Here is a 20,305-nt window from a genome sequence, read left to right as displayed (position 1 = left end):
CCGGTTGGTTGCAGGTGCTTGAACCAGCCTCACCTGATGCTCATAGGGACACTGGGCTGGTGCGGCTGAGTGGGGCTGCTGCAGGGCTTTTGCTTGGTCCTGCCCCTTGCTGTCAGCCTCCAGAGGTCTGCATGCTCAGCCCTTGGCATCTTCTACTTCTGCCCAAATGTCCCTTGTATCACACAGGCTTTTCTCTAACCTGCCTACATAAAAACCCACTCCTTCCCTTCCTCCTGTGTTTCTCTATATCCTTTCCCTCTTTATCACTACCCGTCATATCACACATAAATGTATTTCTTGCCTCGCTTCCACTGCAGAATATAAGCTCTGTGAGGTCCGGAACTTTGTCTTGGTCACTCAGAATCCCCAGTGGGGGCTCCATGAGTATTTGTTGAATGAATACATGTACACGCGAATAAATGAATGTAGAAAGGATGTAGGATAAATCCCTAGTCCTTTCTTTCTCCACTTTTGAAAAGCATTCTGTTGGGAAATACTTTAATAGGAAAACAAAAATAAAGCCATCTCCCCCTCCGTATCAAGCGATTAAAGTGCCCCAGCTTAGGTGAGGTGTTACAAAGCTTGAAGAAGATGCAAGACAGCAAATCTGAGAGCTGGAAAATCCCTCTTCATTTCACAGATAAGGGAAAAACCCACGAAGGTCAGTACATACCTGGCTATTGCTCTGCCTCTTCAACTTTCTGAGAAACTCATTCTCTAATTCATCATGTTTCCAAAGTCAATCTCACGATGAGCAAGCTGCTTTGGAAAAGTCCTGGATACGCTCAAAGAAACTTTCCGACCACCCAGTTTCAGGCCTGCGGTTACCCCTTTTGCTGCTTCCTTCTTCCAGTGTGTGGGTGGATCCTCACCTGGTCTGAGTGGGCAGTTCTGCCTGGGGCAATTAGATCACGCAGAGAGGCTGCAGCTGGCATCCCCAGGGGCGGCTCCTCATCGCCCCCGGCTTTCCCAGCTTGGGATTTCCCTGACCTCTGTCTCACTGGAGGGCCAGAAAGTCAGGATACCTCACAGAGGGGGTCAGGAGGCTCAGAGGGGCTATATCAGGAAAATTGATGATCAGGTGAGGGGCCACATGAGTTTCCACATTGGAACCTGATCCCAGAGTCAGAGGGTGTGGGGAGCTGCCTTCTTTACCTGCTGATCCCCTCTGTCCTGGGACCCAAGGATCCAAGCCATGGGCAATTAGGACAGCTGCTTCCTTTGCCTTCAGCAATACTGCTGCCTAGCCCTTGCTCTGCTCCTCCTGCCTTGAGGCTCTCAGCCTGGGTGCTGGCTTCTCAGGGGACAGCTCATGTCCTAGGACCCTCCACCCATACCTTGCTAGCCAGGGCTTACAGAACTAATTATTTTTTGCCTGACAGCTGGGGCCTTGACCAAGCCCTGACCACTTCCTACTGATCTGATTGCTTGGTCCTGAGGCCCATCTTCACAGGCCACTCTACCCTGGAAACTTTAAGTCTGAGAGCTTCCATTCTCCCACTACAGGACGTCTCAACTTTTAGGAGGTCAGTGCAGAGACCTGAGGAGTGGGCAGACTAGGAGGCCCTGGCATTATATGGACAGCAACAAAGAGGCTAAGCTGGGGCCGGGAGTAGGTGGGAGAGGGGCATGCATCTGGCACTGGCCTCTGAGCCACTGAGCAGTGAGGTCCCAGGAGCGATAGGACAAGTCCTGGTCCAGGAGTCTGACAATTGTAAATATATCACTGCGCAAAGATAAATAGATGGGTGAGTGGACTGATGGCTGGATAGATAGATGGATGAATGCATAGGTTGATAAACATTTCCATAAAATGTGCATTTCCCACCAGTGACTCTCCTGGTGGCTTACCCCATTCCCTCAGAGCAGCCCTACCTGGGGCTCAGGCTGACTCTGCTGTGGTTTCTAATCAGGGCTTGACAGAAGGGCCAGGGTCCAAGGAGGGAAAGCTTCTCTCTCCTCTGGCTGGGCAAGGCCTCTGTACTGGGGCAGCTCTACTACCACCATCATCCACCAGAACATTTTGAACCGGGACATACCATCTCCTTGCCTCTACCCCTGCTGCTACCACTAAGCCTGACAGGAGAATTTGACCCAAACAGACCCCAGACAAAGTCATTTGGACATTTGTTATTTGAAAAGATCTAAGTGGAGGGAGTTGCTATCTGGGTGAGGGTGGAAACCACCCACCGCGTAGGGGGGTGTAAGCAGCACAGGGATTGACTGGGAGCCTTGGAGGCGAGGGCATCTGAGGTCTGGGCAGGACGCGCCAGGCAGCAGCTGCTCCTGAAAGGGGGGTGGGGGTGGGGATAGTGTGGTGACATGATGTGCTTGTCTTCCCACGTCACCCTAAGGTTCTGCCCTCCACCCACAACCTCAGGAGACACCTGTTCAGGCTTCTTCCACTTTTCTGTCTCCTGTTTTATGTACTGTGGAGGAAAGGGAAGGACTTGTGTGCAGCAGGCACTGCACAGGGCTTGGCTGTGCATGGCGAGAGGCGGCAGGTCTTCCTGTTCTGCAAACGCTCCCCTCAGGGGCCTTGTTTCAGAATCAAGCCTTTCTGAAGGGGAAGCTGGGAAGCAAGGCCGGCTGAATGTGAATGTTCAGGATGAGACAGAGAAGAGGATTATGGGACCGGGAGAGATTGACTGATTGACTATAAGCTGCTTATGAAGTACAGGGTCAAGGGCACACTCAGCTTTATATTTTCAACAGTGCCAGCTACCAGGCCACAAGGAAGAGGACTAAGGAATGAACTGGTTCCCATATCCTGGGTAATGACTAGAAAAATGCAGAACAGAGCAAGCAAGTGGTGTGACAGTGGAAGAGGCCGGAAGGGATCAATGCCACAAAATTAAAATGAGCACACAGGTCTGCTCATTCCAACCCCCTAAGGCAGCCTGTCACGGGGAGGAAAGTGGAGCTCGCTTGGAGCAGCTCAGCAGAAGTTCAGGTCTTTGTGACACAAATGGCTTCTTCCGGCGGAGGGATCTAACTCCGTGGGACATACCAGTGCTAAACAAAAATGCATTGGGGGTGATTTTAAATTTCTTCTTTATTAAAAAAAAAAAAGGCATTTTTCTTTTTTTTTTTTTTAACTTCTCCAGTACAAAAAAAAAAAAAAATTTCCCGCCCCTTAGCACTTCTTTCATGCCTCCTTCACTCCTGCTCCTGGAGCCATCTGTCTACAAGATCCAGGTGAAGAAACCTCAGATCGAGATGTAGGAGCTAGGAGGTGTTGAGGGTATTTGAAGCAAGGTGGATACTGGTCAAAAGGAGAAGTTAATTTGCACAAAAATATAAACCGTGGAGGATGAGACCAGCACATACACGTGTGGATTGATCTACAATCCATTAAAAAAAAAATAGATCCAAATTGTCATTTTACATTTCCAATATTATACAAAATAATATATTTTTTTTTACGACACATACCCATCTACACACACACACACACACACACACACACACACACACACACACACACAGACACACACACACAAAGGTGCCAGTAGCCCCTCTGCACTTCTGCTTGTGGGGACAGGGGTGTCAGTAGGCGAAGATGACGTGGTAGGTGACCTGGTGGCCATTGTCCCAGGCGTAGAGCAGGCGGTCCTTAGGGTTGTAGTCTATCTGGGTGGTGTAGGAATACTCGTTCTCAAACAGCAGCCTGGGAATGATCTGCGTGTTGGTGTGGGTGTCAAAGGCATAGGAGATGTTGGCATTGCGCTGGTTGTAGCTGTCCACGGCATAGAGCACCCCGCAGATGACGAAGCAGTTGCCATAGAAGTTTCGTCGCAGCCCCGTGCGCCATGTCGTCTCCTTCTGTGTGCTCAGGTCCACAGCATTGAGCTTGCTGAGGACAATGACCTCCTGGCTGAAGCCCTCATCGTCCAAGGCCGGGTAGATGAGCCACAGGCCATTCTCATCCACAGCAAAGTCCACGTCCGAGTGGCCCTGCCACCGCCAGGGTGTGGCCTCCTCATAGGCCACATCGTGCAGCATGGCCCAGGCAGCCACATAGCGCTGCTTCAGGTCGTACTTGATGATGTTACGGGTGAAAGCCCGGTTGTAGTAGAAGGCACCATTGTACACCACGTGGCCCGTGCCGATCCAGCTGTAGGGGAGCTTGTAGGAATTGCTCCAGCGACCTGAGGGCGGTGAGAAGGCAGGTGGTGTCGGGCAGTGGTGCAGGCAGGGACAGGGTAGCCCAGAGTGATGGGATGGGCCACTGGCTTGGGTTCTGGAGCCCTGGGTTTGTGTCTTGGCTCTGCCACTTTCTAGTTCTGTCATTTGGAGATAACCATCCCTACTCCCATCACTGAGCTGTTTCAAGATCCAGAGGGCTAACGTATATGAATGTAGTTTGTAAACTGTCAAGGGCCATGAGAAGGTAGGCTATGTCACTACAACCAGACTCCAGGTCGCCCAATGTCCCGAGGCTGGGAAGGAGGGGCAGGGTTGAGAGCAGAGAATGTGAGGGATGGTGAAGAAGGTCCTTTTAGCATCTGAAGAAGGCGTTTTTTTTTGTTTTGTTTTGTTTTGTTTTGTTTTTGTCTTTTTGCTATTTCTTTGGGCCGCTTCTGCGGCACATGGAGGTTCCCAGGCTAGGGGTTGAATTGGAACTGTAGCCACTGGCCTACGCCAGAGCCACAGCAACGCAGGATCCGAGCCGCGTCTGCAACCTACACCACAGCTCACGGCAACGCTGGATCCTTAACCCACTGAGCAAGGGCAGGGACCGAACACGCAACCTCATGGTTCCTAGTCGGATTCGTTAACCATTGCGCCACAACGGGAACTCCCAAGGCATTGCCTTTCTTAACCACTGTCTCCACCCTAAGAGATCTGGCCATGATTAAAACAGAGGAGGTGGGGAAGGAAGAAACCCCCGGAGCTGGACCCATATCACATACCTTGTTTGAAGTTCTCCAGGTTCCGGAACTCTACCAGGGTGTTGCCGTAGTAATAATTGGTTACATAAATCCGCTCATCCTTGGCCAGGGGGTCCTTCATCCAGGCCCCTTCATTCCGCCCATATGTGTTCTGAGTGGTTGGCCCCGTGATTGTGGAGAGGGTGTCCTTGCACCTTCCTGAGGGAGGAGAGGTGGAGGGAGGGGTTGGGATGGTGGAAGTACACCCCACCCTAAAACCCCTGTTGGCTCTCCCACCTGGAGTCTGGACTTCTGGGCAGACTTCTGCAGCCCTGAATAAATGACCTGAGGCCAGACATTTTCCCAACATCATCCCCTGTTATCCCTCTCATCTACCCTATATTCTACTCCTATGAAGCCATTTGTTGTCACCATCCTGGGCCACTTTCAAGCCACCACCCTTTGCTCCTCTGTTCTCTTACTTCTCAATACTACAAACTCACTCTTCTAGGATCTAAGCTCCATTGCTCTTTTCTGACACCACATCCTCCTCTGAAAAAAACATCCTATCCTTCCACTGGAATCCATCCTGCACCTATAGTCCTATGAACATACCTCTTTTACAGGACATGTCATTTTATTTCTCGACAAGTCTTGTGCATCTCTCTCCTGATTCCATGCCCTCTCCTACGCAGAGCATAAACCCAGAGGGCAGGCTCTGTGGCTTTTCTCTGTGTCCTCTGTCCTCAGAATACACAGTGTCTTGCAGGTCACAGGCCCTAAGCAGATCTTCTGAAACTTGGATGAATACACAGCCACATGAGAAGTGTGACCAGAGCACATTTGTGCAGTTATGACCAGGAACATGGAGCTCTGAGCTCCTGAACTGCCCTGAGGGGCTTGGCCCAGGCCATCAGCAGAGACCAGCCCTGATTGTGCAATGGATGTCATGTCCCTGCTGGAACCTAGGGAGCTGTCCTCAAGTCTATGCCCCTGTGGATAGGATGCCAGGACCTCCTTCTGGGGAATTGGAGGGGCCAGGGACCAAGTTCCTATATAAGGAGCTTGCTTTGGCTGTAGGCACTTCTTTCAAAGGTCAGGTCTGCATTAATGGGACAGGAATTCTGCAACGTGCTCCCGAGTGGCTCTTTGGAGAGAGACCTGGCGCCCAGGAGAGGCCCTAAAAGACCACCAGAATCATGCCGGGTTCTAAACACAAGTTGAAAGCCTGCCTGCAAGCTTAATATGCAATATTATTATCAAACATGGCCCTGGATAATACTGAAGTAGTGTGTGGCTACTGAGAACACGTGCTCTTTCCGTCTCCGCACTAGTGGGTCATGGAGGAGATGGGAAGACAGCAATGGAGGCAGCAATGGGAGAAGCAGATGAATTCAGCCCTCACAACTTCCTCCCACTTCTCCTGGCAGCTGGGACCAGCAGAACACTCCCCACCTGCCATCAAGACTGGTGCAGATGGGCAACAGTGATGAGAATAATTGGTTCCTAATATTCATGTGGGACCAAAGAGCAAGGGCCTACAGTGCAGATTCGGGGTTCTCTGAACTCCGGACCACTCCCATTTCCCAGTGTTCCAATCTGTTCCATCCGTTCTGCTCCCCATTAGTGGTCTGAACTGGCAGGACAGGGCAGGCACTGTGCCCTTGGCCCCAGGCCTGGGGCAGCCAGGCGGCTGAAAGCAGGATGAACATTGTTTCCCAGGCAGGCCCCACAGTTGGGTGCAATTGGCAGGGTTCAGGCATCTCTGTGTGGGGTTTATTAGGTCCTGGTCTGACAGAGAGGGGAGGGATTCAGTCTCTGTAAGACAAACAACAGAGCCTACCAGCCAAAGCCTCATTCCCCCACAACTGAGCTCATCTGCTCAAGACAATAAACTAGAAGGCTCTGGCTGAGCCCAGGGAACAGAGGTCTGATGGAAAATATCTCATTCCTTGGCACTGAGCAGGGCCCCTGGCTGCCAGTGGAGAAGCTGTGCTTCCTTTGCACTGAGGTGAGTCCTAGTATGCCATCCCCAGTGAGGGGCTTTTTAGGTGCCCCCTTCCCCTGGAAAAGCCCAGCGAGGACACCAACTCCCTATCTCAGAGGCAGCCTCCAGCCCCTGCCCAGAGCCCCGCAAATGGCTGTGTGAGGCCAGGGGCTTCTGTCAGGGTGTTGCCACTTCTCTGCCCAGACATGGAAACTACAGATGAGCTCCTGAGCCAGGACTTAACCAAGTTTCAATGTAGTGGATTGCCCCAGGCATTCCAAATCCCTACAGGGTCCTATCTCAGCACTAAAGCTCTGCAATGACAGGGCCTTAAGGTGGGGCTACAGAACATGCCCTGGATTTGCTGCCAAAGGCCTGGCATTGGTTTTGTGTCTCCTACCGGCTCTGAAGCCTGCATTGCCTCTAAAAAGTTACAGAGCTTTCATTTCTTCCACAGTAAAACAAGTTTGATATATGCCCTACCTACTTCATGAGAGAGCTTGGAGAATGCACTCCAATGATGGCATGGGAGGCTGAATAATGGCTCCCAAAGAGACCCAGGTCCTAATCCCTGTGCATGTTACCTTATATGGCAAAAGAAACTTTGCAATACGATTATATAAAGGATGCTGAGACAGGGAGAGTCGCCTCTATTATCCAGGCAGGTCCTAATTGCGATCACAAGAATCCTCATGATAGGGAGGCAGAGAGAGATCTGACCACCAAAGAGGAGGCAACCTGATGATGGAAGCAAAGACTGAAGGGATGAGGCCACAAGCCAAGGAATGCTGGCTGCCAGCTGAAGCTTGAAAAGGCAAGAAATGGACTACCCCTTGGAGCCTAAGGAAGGAACCAGATTTTTTTTTTTTTCTTTATTAAAGCTGTGGCACATGGAAATTCCTGAGCCAGGGGGTCAAAATCAGAGCTGCAGCTGCCAGCCTACTCCACAGCCACAGCAACACCAGATCTGAGCTGCATTTGTGACCTACACTGCAACTTGTGGCAACACCAGATCCTTAACCCACTGAGCGAGGCCAGGGATCAAACCCCATCTTCAGAGAGACAACGCTGGGTCCTTAACCTGCTAAGTCACAACATAACTCCAGAACCATATTTTTGACACCTTGATTTTAGCCCTGTAAGACTCATTTCAGCCTGCTGGCCTCCAGAACTATTAGAAAATAAATTTCTATTGTTTAGGTCATTAAGTTTGTAGTAATATGTTACAGGAGGCATAGGAAACTCATACAGATACAATCAGTGTCTGGAGTCAGACATCTTTATTTCTGTAGGAAGAAGGGAGTCCCAGCTTGTAGCCTCAAAGTCCTGACACCCAGGACCTCAGTACACATGCCCTCAGGTAGAGCAAACGCTGGCCACAAGCCGGGTAGTCGAGAATAGGCAGGAACAGCAGGATGGTTACTTGTGGTTTGAGAGCATTTGAAGATAAGCTCAAGAGAGAAGGTCAATAAACCATGAGGCCAGACCCACCACCACAGTCTGAGAATTTGGGGCTGTTCATTTGCTCCCATCAGTGGCAGCAAACGCAGCCTCAGAGAGAAGATGCTACATATTTATTCCTTTTCAAGAGTAATGAGAGAAAGAAGGGTGATAGTTCAAAGGCACTGCAGAGAAAAGAGAGTGCTACCTGCAACTCATCTTAGACATTTCCTCCCAAGAATGGTGATGGGAATACTTCCTAAGTTGTCACTATGTATTAACTCATTTAAGCATCATTTACTCCTGGGAGATGGTCAGCCCTGCTTCAAAGGTCCCTGGGGTCTGAAAAGTAGGGGCTCTTCCTCTCAGCCTACAAACCTGATGAAATCTTGCCATCTAGCAAAAATAAATCAGCAAACCAAAAGTGCCTCCTGCCCTCTGGAGCTCTCAGCTGTGGCGCTCACATGCAGGGCTGCCCTGCAGGCTGGAGAGGAGCCCACATACTCCTCAACCCGCACCTGACTATTGCCTTAAATGCTCACACACTGCCCATCAGGGATGCTCTCAGGTCCTTCTAGTCTAGTCAAGCCTGTCTTTTGTCTGAAACTGTGGACTGCTCCCACCCACCTCTGTCACTCACTGGGCTTTCACATCCCTCTCTCCTGGTCCCCACCTAACTCCCTGGTCATGCTGTCTTTGGCTGTTTGTCTTTTCTGCCCACCTTTCAAATGTTATCCCTTAGAGCTCCACTTTCAGCCCCTTCTCTTCTTATTCTTCCTGTGTTCCCTGGGCAAACCCAACTCTTACTAATGATTCTCCACCCAGAGTTTGTTTTTGAGCACCAGACATCCAACTGCCTATGAGACATTTCTCCCTGTGGGTCCTCCCGGTGCCTCAAACCTAATGGATTATAAATGCAATGCATTCGCTTCAGTTCACAGCCCACTCCTCCTGTACCTCCTGTCCTGGAGAAAGGCCCCGCACACTATTGACCAAGCCAGGAAGTGTGGTCCTCCCTGATGCCCCCCTCTCCTCCATCCACGTACCCACTGGCCTCTGTCCCCACCACCTCACCTCTATGCCCCCTCCCTCCACCTCTGTGGCTTAGTTTAGACCTCACTGCCTATTGCTTGGATCATTCCAGTTACACCAGTGGCCTCCCTGGCTCATCTTGGCTTCCCTTCTCACCCATCCCCCCACCATCAGTCCTCAATTGCTTTTCTGCTTTAACCCTTAACTCCCCTTTTCCAACCACGACATGAAGCCCTGGCACATCAGCCCCTCCTGAACTGCCGTTACTTCTTACCACCTCCCTTCATGAAAAGTTCTCAAACTCACATGCCTCCAGGGGCCAGGCAGGGACTGCATAAGTGAAGCAGGCTGAGTGTGAGAAAATGAATAGCAGTAGAGACTGTGGTGGGTTAGAAGAGTGGCTGACCTAAAGGCATTCAAATTTAAGACTGTCAAGACACCTGGGATGAAGCTGGTCCTCGGGTGGCCCACTTTAATAGGACAGTGGAGCATATGCTTGAGCAGAGAACTCTCCGCATAAGTGTCCTCCTTCCTTGTGGCCCATTTGCACAGGGCATTTACTATGCCCAGTGAATACATACGGGTGGACCCACTGCATGAGTCCAGAGAGACTCAACGTGAAGACAAGACAGGTGCGTTGTCCTGGGGATGGAGTAAGAGGGGCCCGATAGCCGCAGAGGACATGCTTTCCATTTGAACCAGAAGTTTCTTTGCAAGCAGAAAGAAAGCAGTGTTCTAAGAAACATAAATAACCGAGTTACCCTCTCATATTCTTTCTTGTTTGTGTTATTTCCTTTCAGTAGCCAATAACTCATGCTGAAAATTTCAGAAGAGGGAAAGATAGGGCAACTCATAGTGCCTTTTCCTTTCAGTCCCCCTTACTCAGTAAGCCCGAAGTAGGGCCTGCTGGTAAAATGTGCACATATCAAGGAATGAAACAGAAGAGGGTTTTGTGCAATGTTCCCACAGGTCTGCTAAAAACAAACTACCTAAGAATGTAGGAGCCATGAAATACAAATTGTGTCATTTTGGTGGATTCCACATACGAGTGAAATGATCTTATCACTGTGTTTAAAACTGGCGGTGCACAAAATAAACGTGAATGATAAAATTTATATTTTACATATTAACTATTTACATTTTTAATATTTCTTTACTTATAATGCCATGAAATAGCAAAAAAAAAAACAACCAAAAAACAAAAACCAAACCAAAACAAACAAACAAACAAAAAAACACCAAGTGAAAGAGAAAAAGAGAGGCCACAGAAGAAATGAAATAGCTTTATATTCGCTATCTTCAATGGCACTTTTCTCCTGCCCTTTGAACGCAGGGGCCTACGTTTTCATTTTGCACTGGGCTCTACAAAGTATGTAGTTGGCCCTGACCACACTTGTTGACTTTGGGGGCTCTTATCAGCTCTGGCCCTTCTCACTACAAAGCCTCCCTTCCTTCCTTCCTCCTTCCCTCCCTCCCTTCTTTCCTTCCTTCCTAGCTTTTCCTCATCTCTCAAGATAGCTAGGTCACCTTCTCTTCCCAAAAGAGTCCCTCCAACCCCAAAGCACCCTAGGCATTTGCTCACCACCCTGAGCTGTGATTGTGATTATGTGTCTCGTCTGCAAGTGTGTGCACAGCTCCAGGGCCGGGACACTGCCTCACCTTCTTTGCATGATCAACACCTACAGCACCTGCACACTGTCAGCACTCAGTACTTTCCTCAAATCGACAAATATTGTTCCCCTGCCTATAACCTGCTCTACCACTTTTAGACAGAAGTTCCGACTTCTCACTCCCTTCATCATCAGGCCCCTCTCCCCATGTCTCCCAGTATATGTCAGGATGAGTGGGCATTCTTCAACCTCCCAAACACCCCCCACCCCAGCTCATGCTGTCACGAGCTCTGCCCTGGTGACCGCCCTCGGAGATGGAGTTTCACAGTCAGAACCAACCTTGCCATGTGCCAGGCCTGGCCGCTTAAAGTCACCTGCACCCCCTCAGGCTGACCACAGTTCACTCCTTTCATGGCCAGCATAGCGTAGGGCTGCGTGAATTAGGAGTGGACTCTTTATCCTTGTAGAGACATGGAGGCTTTATTCCTAATCTACTTATAAGGAAAGTCTCCACTTTACAGTCTTGTTTCTAGGGCCAGTGGCCTCTGCGTTCCGACCGTAGTTCCTAGTGTTTTCAGGGGCCTGGTGAAGTGATCCAGAAAAGTGACTGAGAGCAGAGAGTGCCTGTGGAGTCGGGGGCTGGAAAGCTGCCTGTAAGTGACTCAGAGCAGCCAACTGGGACCGTTCTTGGTCCTTAGTCGGGGTGCTGAGGAGGATCTGGCCAGCCCTGCCCCTGCCCATGTCAGCACCACCTTCGCTGGGCTGCTGACACGTGGCAGGCTGACCGGCCATCTTGTGCCCACAGCCAGTGTGGCCGGCCAAGCCCGGGGGGGATTGTTGAGGTTGCTAGTTTTGTGCGGGAGACAGTCTTCATCTGATCAGATTTCCTAGGCTCCACCGGGACACAGGCTCTCTGGCACTGCTGTCATCCTGACTGTCCTCTTTGTCTGCTTCTCCCCACGCCCCACCCCGGCCTCAAACCAGCCTCTTCTAAAACATTCATAAGGAGTAACAGTCCTCAAAGTCTGGGCCTCTGCAGAGCCTTGGCCATGTGGCACAAGTGCGCTCCTCCTCTGTGGGAGCCTGAGCAGACCTCCCCAAGCCACTGACGATGGTGACCAAGGCCCTTCCCTTCCGTTTCAGAGCCCCAGCTCCCATCATGGACAGCACCTCTCCTGTCCTAGAGCTATTATGTTTTGGCCAAGAGTTCATTCTAATTGGCTTGTTCGGGGGATTTATCTGAGAGGTTTACAAGTCCCCTGAGGAAAATGGTGGACATTTCAGGGCATCACAAAACCAGGTTTGGAAACCACAGGATATGATGTTCCTTTTCAAAGCAGCTCCATTTCAAACCACTCAAAGAGCGCCAGGTCAGAATTGCCAAGCTCATGAAACAGCAAACAACCTTTCACAGGCAGCAAAGCAGTGGCTTTGTGTTGGTTTCAGCCAAATGATTTTTATTTAACTGATGACAACATGTGGCACATCACAGTCTTACTCTGCCAGACACAGGCGGTCAGGAAGCCTGCAGAGAAGGTTTCAGAGAGGAAATACCATCTATACTAACAGCAGCCTGAGAGGAGCACTTGACAGCGATAAAGGATTTAAAACAGTTCCTGAAAAACCTTGCCTGTGTGTCACCCTCTCTTTTCACCCCTTGGTATTTGCATCTGCGTCCACTTCCTTGTGTTCTTTTCTGCAGCTGACACAAGAGGCAAGAACCCCAGCTCTTCTGGGAAATCCTACAGACCAGTCTTTAAAAAGGAGCTGACAGCCTCTGTGATGACGTCATTCTGATTGAGACTACTGAACAACAAGAGAAAAGGTGTCCCCATCTCCCGCTCCTACCCCCAGGTATACAGCTGCCAGGACACAGGGTTTCTCGTGTCTGGGCCTCAGCATCTCAGTCAGGCTGAGGCAGGGGGTGGAGTCCTAAAAACCCCAGAAAGGTGCACATCAGGAGTTACTCCAGAAAAGCCCTCTGGTGGTGGGAGGCAAGTGGGTTGTGGAGACAGTGGAGAACTCCACTCCTGGATGGGAAGTCGCCCAGGGAAGAGGCTTCCAGGTGGGCAAATACCATCGCTGAGAACATACAAGGTGTGTGGATCCATCTGTAGCCTGTCTTCACTATTAGTATTCTATCTCCTTGTGGTGGGATGGTGGCAGGTGGCTAAGTATCGAAAGGAACTGTCCTTCCCACTCAAGTAGCAGAGGTGTGGGAGCCCTCGGGAGCTGCCCATAGCAGAAGGGGAGATGGAGTGCTGGGCTCAGGGTCTGTGTGGTCCCCTGAGCATGGTCAAGTCTGCCCAGAGCCAGCGCAAAAGTGGGAACCTCTGCTCAGACCCTGGGGCATTTTGCAGAAATTAAGCAGGACCCAGAGCTTCAGAACTATTTATCCATGCAGTGAGGAACAGACCTTCTACTCCATGGTCAGCTTGCTTTCACTATAGAAGGAAAAGAAAAAAATGTTCTCTCCTGCTCCCACCCTAACCTCTGTGGCCCAAGAACTGTCTTCTTGCTTAGCTTTCTCCAGGCCAAGGTTCATGAGATTTTGCCCTGGGGTCCATTTGATTGGCTCTTTCCTTGTCATTATCCTGCTATTTTTCACCCAGTGAGGATTGCTTGCTATATAATGGCTTAATAAACTTGACTGCAGAAAACCACAGAATATAATGGAGGAGAAACCTTTAGCAAATTTCTAGTTTCTGAGACCCATAGAAGGTCAGGGATTTGGCCAAGGTCACACAGCTGTCAGCAGCAGAGACCAGGCTCTAACAAGGTGTTTGGCTCCTGGCAGGTGCTCCTTCTACCATCTGTTTGGCAGAGCTGGCGCCTCATTCTGAGGAGGAATTGGGAACAAGGCTGCCAAAGGATCAGAAAATAGGAAGATGGGAAAGACAGTGTAAAGCAAATCACATCTTCTGTCAAATCAAGTATATTTTTTAAGTTTTTTGGAAGTTCCTAGGCCAGGGACTGAACCTACACCACAGCAGTGACAACACTGGATCCTTAATCCACTGTGCCGTAAGAGAACTCAAGTATATTTTTGAAGAAATTATTCAATCGTGTTATTTTTCTGTTACTATTGATGGTGACTTAATGAATATTTGGTTTAGTTCTTTTTGGAAGAGACCTCTGCAGCTAGGTCCCATTTCCATCTCTAGCTGTCCCCCACCCTGCCAACATAAACACACTCTCATATTTCATTTTCTCAGTTATCTTGTGACCATGGAGCTCTCAGGCACAGAACAGGGCGGCATTCTCCATGCTTCTGAGATAAACCCTGCTCCTTTAGACCTAACAGTCAGGAGATTTCCTTTGTCTTAGAAAACTCCTGTTCATCCACCAAAACCCAGCTCAAAGGATACCTCCTTAGAAAAGCTTTCCCAGCCTTCTTAGCAGCCAGGCCAAGCTGCTGTTCCTTTTTCCATTTCTGTTTCTTCATTCCTTTGTTATAGCATTTATCACATGATGCCACAATGTTTCCATGATTTCTAAGGCCGAGGCTCATAAGATTTTCCCCTGGGGCATATTGCACTGATTATTCCCACTCTTATTATTTTGGGATCCCTCCCCTCCAGCCCTCTATAAGAATCCCTTGTTATTTCATGGCCTGATAAATGTACTGCAGAAAACTTAACTTAGTCATCACCAAAGAACCAAATACCTAATGCTCATCACAAAGCCCAGTATACAAGCACTTGGGAAATGTTTACAAAACTTATTAATGAAGGTGAGATCTTGGCTCCATTAATTTAGCTATATTTTAGAAATGAGTTTCCCACTCTGGTCACTGGTACATTTTGAATATATAGGCCTTAGGTATTAAAACCATCATTGGCCAAGATGCAACTCCACTTGCCTTTGTTTGTGAAGTAGCTGGACCATCTGAACCCTCCCTTTCCTTTTAAGCTATTTCCAGGCTCAGCCTTTTACCTGAGCAGGAGACCCAGGCCAGGTAGAATGAACTCACCTATAACATTCCGGATGTCATCTTCTTCCTCCGGGCTCAGGGTGGGGCTAGGGGGCGCTGGGCCCTGCCCAGCAGTAGCATCTTTCCTAGGTGAGTCTGTCCTGACTGTGGGGGGAGGCACCGGGGCCATGTACGTAGCCTCAACAAATGCATTCTCAGGAGCCACTGATGGAGGAGCTGGGGCCAGAGGTTCCTGGGTGGCTGTGTGCGCCACGGTGGTGGCTGGTACCTGAGTGAAAGGTTTAAGGCCTGCTTCGCTAGTGGGATCTGGAAACTCTGAGGTGGTTTGGAGCGGTGTTGAGAATTGTTCAACTGAAGCAGAGAGAGTAGTAGGGTCAGGGATGCTGGGAGCTGAGGTTGAGGCCTGTGTGGAAGGCAGGGCTGTGGGCTGAGCGCCAGCATCAGTTGTCGTAGTAGCACTGTGATGAGTGGCTACTGGCCTCCGGGTGGCACTGGTCAGCAGGTTATTGTGTCTCAGAAGCTGATCTGCAATCAGCAAATCCATTCCGTGTTCACCGCTGAAAAATTCGTCTTCTGGGAAATAAACACAGGTGCATTTGTGACTCAAGGAGAGGTATTCAGGAACATGTGGTATGTGGCAGACTAATGAGGGTTCCTTTCTTAAACACAATGCCCTGATTTAGAGATGGGGCCCAAATGGGATTTAGGAGAGCCAGTAAAAAGGAGCACGGATGGAAGCATTTCCTAGAGGGTCTCTCTATCTAGACCCAGGGGCCACCAGGAGGATGACAGCCATGGGCCACAAAACCTGGGAGGAAGTTCGTCATCCATCCATTCATTCAGCAGATATTTATGGAGTATGTACCTCAACAGTGAGCAAAGCAAAGACCCCGCCCTCATAGAGTTTCCCTCTAGTGGTGGAGACATCAAACAATAGATAGATAGATTGTACACTTGAAGGTGCTGTGAAAAAAAAGTTTAGTGGAGGAGTTCCCACTGTGGCCCAGCTGGTTAAGAACCCAATGTGGTCTCTGTGAGGATACAGGTTTGATCCCTGGCCTCGCTCAGTGGGTTAAGGATCTAGTGTTGCTGAAAGTTGCAGCATATCTAATCCGGTGTTGTTGTGGCTGTGGCTGTGGCTGTGGCTGGCAGCTGCAGCTCTGATTCGACCCCTAGCCCAGGAACTTCCATATGCTGTAGGTGCAGCTGTAAAAAGAAAAAAAAATCTAGTAAGGGTGAGGAGGACCCAGAGAGTGGGAAGGGATGGGTAAGGGCAGGAATGGATAAAGTGGTCAGGATGGGACTCAGTGGCAGGGAGAGATGAGCACAGGGTTGAAGGGGTGAGGGAGTTAGCCAAGTAGCTCTAAAGGAGAAGAGTATTCCAGGGGGGTGGGGGCAGAGGGGAAGACAGCAGTGCAAAGGCCCTGGGGCCAGAGCACATCTCCTAAGGCTGAGGAGCAGTGAGGTGGACAGTGTGGACAAAATAAAAGGTGTGATGGGAGAGTAACAGATGAGATTGGAGAGCACATGGAAGTCAGGTCATGTGGGGCTTGGCCACTGTGTATGGATTTCAGTTTCTATTCTGAGTGAAATGGGGGAATCTGAAAGGTTTTGAGCAGAGAAGAAACACAGGGGGGCGGAGATTTCTTAGAGAAGACACAAAGAGGTCTAACCACAAAAGACATAATTGGTCATTTGGATTTTATCTGCTCATCAAAAGCACCATTAAAGAACTGAAAATACAGGCCATGGGCCGAGAGAAAATAATGGCAATATGTATGATTGAAAAAGGACCTGAGCCAGAATATAAAAATCCCACAAATCAATAATTTAAAAAGACTACAAACTGATAAAAATGAGCAAAATGATTATGCTGGAGACTGGGTGAGCATAAACTGTAAGGAGGCAGAGATCGAGCAGGGGGATGAGTCAGGAAACTGCTGAGCTGGACCTGATGCAAGGACCTGGCATTTGCTCCCAGAGAGCGGGGACTCCTGGGGTGCTGGGCAGGGAAAGACGAAGACAAGGGAGGGGTATATTGCAGGGAGAAACAAAGGAGGAGTAAATGTTAGGAAAACAAGATAGAGATGAAGCCAAAGAGAATATCCATTTTCCTTTCAAAATTAAGAGGGAGAGAGCTAATAGGGGAGGTACTGGAGCCTTGGTCATGGTCAGGTAGCCCGGGGTCCCTGTAGAAGGAATAGGTGGGAGAAGCCCATTGCGTAGCTGAGCGAGTTACTCCCCTCCATGCCTCAGTGTCCCATTTGCAGACGGGGAGGATTGGCCCGAAGGGCACTGAAGTCTCTTCGGGCTCAGCCATGTTCTGTCATGTGGTCCTCAGCAAGCCCAGAGAAGGCAAGTGACTTGCCCCAGGCCACTCAGCACATTGTAAGGAAAGGCAGTAAGAACTCTGGACAATTCATTAACTGCAGAGAATTCTCAGATAACTGAGCTGACTCTGTGAGGCCGCAGCAGTAATCAAACTGCAGAAAGGGTGTGTGGTTCATGATAAGTGCACCTCCACTGGGTCCAAATGGTGACGCCCTCCCTGCCCGGCCTCTAGGGAGTGGCCCTGCTGACCCCAACTCACGATGCTCTTCGATGTCATTCTCCTCCTCAGGGTCCTTGGCTTTGTAGTAGGTGATGCCCCGAATGACGGTGGGCTTGGAGGCCGGCCGGCCCCTCAGGTGGACCTGCCGCTGTAGGGGCCGCTGTGGCTTCACCACCTCTGGTGGAGTCAGTGGCCGGGTCTGCAGGAGCTTGATGGAGTTGATTTGCTGGGACACAGTTTCTTCCTGCAGAAACCTCTCCTCATACTGCTCCTCAGAGGGGACACAAGGAAAGGTCAGGTCACTGGTCAGAGATGCAGAGGTCAGGCAGAGGCAATGCTGGAGCCAAGGCCATACTAACATCGCGGCTAATCCCAAAAGCACTTCCTAAGAGCCCGGCACTGGTCTATGTGTGTTGCATATGTTAACTAATCGAATCTTCTCATCAGACCTGTGAGGCAGGAACAATTTTTAATCATTCCCATTTACAGATTAGGAAAATGAGGCACAGAGAGATTACGGAAACTGCCCAAGGACCTACAGGAGGTGAGTGGTAGAGGCAGGTTTTGAACCCAGCAGTCTGGCTCCAGAATCTGTCTCTAACCTCCATGCTATCCTTCCCAGAGAGTGAGCTGTCCTTTCAGCTCTGGCCTGGGGATGCTGGGTGAATTAGATCTGGTATCAGTTGTTGCTAGTGAGGTCCATGTGACTGGCACGTGAAGGCTGAGGACTAAGACGCACCCCTCGTGAGGAAGCATGACTTCTTTTACTTATGCTGTTAGAGCAAACTTCCCTGAGCCCTCCCTGATGGATCCAGAATAAAGCCCAAAGTGCTTGGCCTGGCACTGAGAACTCAAACTGACTTGACCCCCAGCTCAGTATTCTCTTTTGGTCCATGCCCAGCCCCCGTGCCCTTGGTACTCCAGGTACTTGGTTGACTCCTGAACCTCTTGGCTCTCCTGACTGCGGGATTTTTGCTCAGGCTGTTTTCTGTCTGGAAGGCCAGTCTCTTCCCCCCATATAGCTACTTATTGAAATCTGCCAATTTCTTAAGGCCTGGCTAAAACCTCAGGACCCCAAGGAAACACTCCCAAACTTTTTCATTAAGAATTAATCTTTCTTTTCTAATTTTCACTTTGCATTTTGTGGCAGAGGCTTCCAAATGACTACCCAATTTCTGCGTCTCCTTGTTCCTAACTTAACAAGAAACTGGCTTTGTAGGAGTGGTCATGGGAGTAAGTTCTGGCCAGTGGGATAGAAGTAGAAATTAATAGGAAAAGCTTTTTGAAAAAGTCCTGAAAAAGTAGGAATGACTCAGCTGGAAGGCATCTTTTGTACTCTTTCTCATTTCTCTGGCCAGGAGAATGTGGACAGGATGGCTGGAGCTGAGCAGCCATCTTGTGACCATCAGGGCGTTTTGAGAATGGACGTCACTAATGACATTGCAAAAACAACTATACCAGCCCTGGACCACCTGACTGCAGAGCTCTTCTACATGAAAGAACAACAAAGCCCCTTATTATTTATTTGGGCTTCTAACTCAAAGCTGAACACAACTCGTATGGATACAAGCCTGTATTTGTATTATACCACCTCTCCCAGCCTATCTTCCACAGGCTTTATTTAAGAATGTTGTCTCTAGATTCTTGCAACTGGAAGAGTAGAGACCACCTCTTGTTCAGCGTTAATTCCCCTGGGTGGATGCTTCTTTACATTTGATAAACTGAATTTCTGAATCATCCAAATCCCAAGGAATCATCCTCATTTGTGACTGGCCCTGGGATTTTTGTCAAATCAAATGATGTTTTATAGTAGGTAGCCCATGACAAGGGCATCTTGATGGTACCATGAAGAGGCCTCTGTTATGGTTCTGGTCACGCAGACCACCCTGTCCTCCCCAGAGCTGCTGCCTGGGGGCTGACCTCTCGTGTATCAATGTGGCAGAGTCTCTGGGTCCTGTCTTGGGCCATTTAATTATATCCTCTCATCCAGGATCACACTTACCCACCTTTGAAAACAAAGGGCCTGTGCACAGGGCCTGTGAGCTGGCTGTGGTCGAAGTGACAGCCACTGGACAGGGTGTCCAGGTCCTGAAGAGCAGTGGCTCCATCAATGAGGTATGCAGGGACCTAAGGGAGTGTCGCCCAACCCTGCTCTCATGAGGACTCCAATGGCTGAATAATGAAGGGGCCATTTTCTGTTGTCACCTAAGCCACAAAAGACCCCCTTCTCACCAGGAGAAGGTGGGTGAATTCCCTTAAATCCTTGTGAAATATACCCAGAGAGCCCACTTGGAAATAAAACCTCTGTCCCTTGATGCCCAGTGTCCTGAAGGGCTGAGAGGGGCACATATCCAGTCATATGGCTATTAAAAAGGCCCAGGACTGCCTGCTTTCACAGTCTGTGTCCTACCTTACATTAAAGCCACTGTCCTCAGCTCTGACCACGAGACTAACTCATTTGCCATCCAAAAACCTGCCTACAGCCCCAAGTCCTTGAGGCCATGGTCTGGCTAGTGCCCAGCAGACTTGGGAATCCCTCATTTCTCATAGGAAAGAGCTTCCTGGGAGGCTGACAAGAGGCCCCAGCCCTTGACTCAGACGCTGTGGGCCATTTAATTGCCAGACCCTGGTTTCCCTCTGCATTGCAAAAGCAAGTTGTCATTTCTTCGTGGCAAACCCCAAGAACTGTCTTTAATTCCAGGCTCTCAGGGATGAGCGGGAACTGCAGTTCCTTCTCCCAGCCAAGGGGATGGAGCATGACCATGAAGAGCCTCTGCCAGAGAACATATAATTTCCTTGGATTCACTGGCGACAGGATGCACTGAGCGGCAGCACCCACATCCCCCAACCGCCGCCGAGCTTCCATTTCCTTTCTCT

The 20,305-nt window shown here is 49.7% G+C and overlaps 1 protein-coding gene across 3 annotated transcripts in view; it reads right to left on the bottom strand.

The window, feature by feature from the left end:
• Positions 1–3,455: 3,455 nt before the first annotated feature.
• The window catches only part of OLFML2B (olfactomedin like 2B), a 38,325-nt gene continuing 21,475 nt past the window's right edge, over positions 3,456–20,305 (bottom strand). The window contains exons 5-8 of one of the 3 annotated variants that reach the window (XM_047784059.1): positions 17,468–17,699; positions 14,917–15,450; positions 4,917–5,093; positions 3,456–4,151 (exon numbers count right to left, since the gene is read on the bottom strand). In XM_047784059.1, coding sequence (XP_047640015.1) covers positions 3,550–4,151; positions 4,917–5,093; positions 14,917–15,450; positions 17,468–17,699 — 1,545 coding nt within the window. In that variant the 3' untranslated portion in view covers positions 3,456–3,549. The remainder of the gene's footprint in view (positions 4,152–4,916; positions 5,094–14,916; positions 15,451–17,467; positions 17,700–20,305) is intronic. The other 2 variants (XM_047784060.1, XM_047784061.1) reach the window with 2 other exon arrangements.

Source organism: Phacochoerus africanus, chromosome 6 (assembly GCF_016906955.1).
Source record: "Phacochoerus africanus isolate WHEZ1 chromosome 6, ROS_Pafr_v1, whole genome shotgun sequence".
Classification (NCBI taxonomy): Eukaryota; Metazoa; Chordata; class Mammalia; order Artiodactyla; family Suidae; genus Phacochoerus; species Phacochoerus africanus.
The sequence above is the reverse complement of the archived record's forward strand: the minus strand, read 5'-3'. Positions and strand labels throughout refer to the sequence as shown.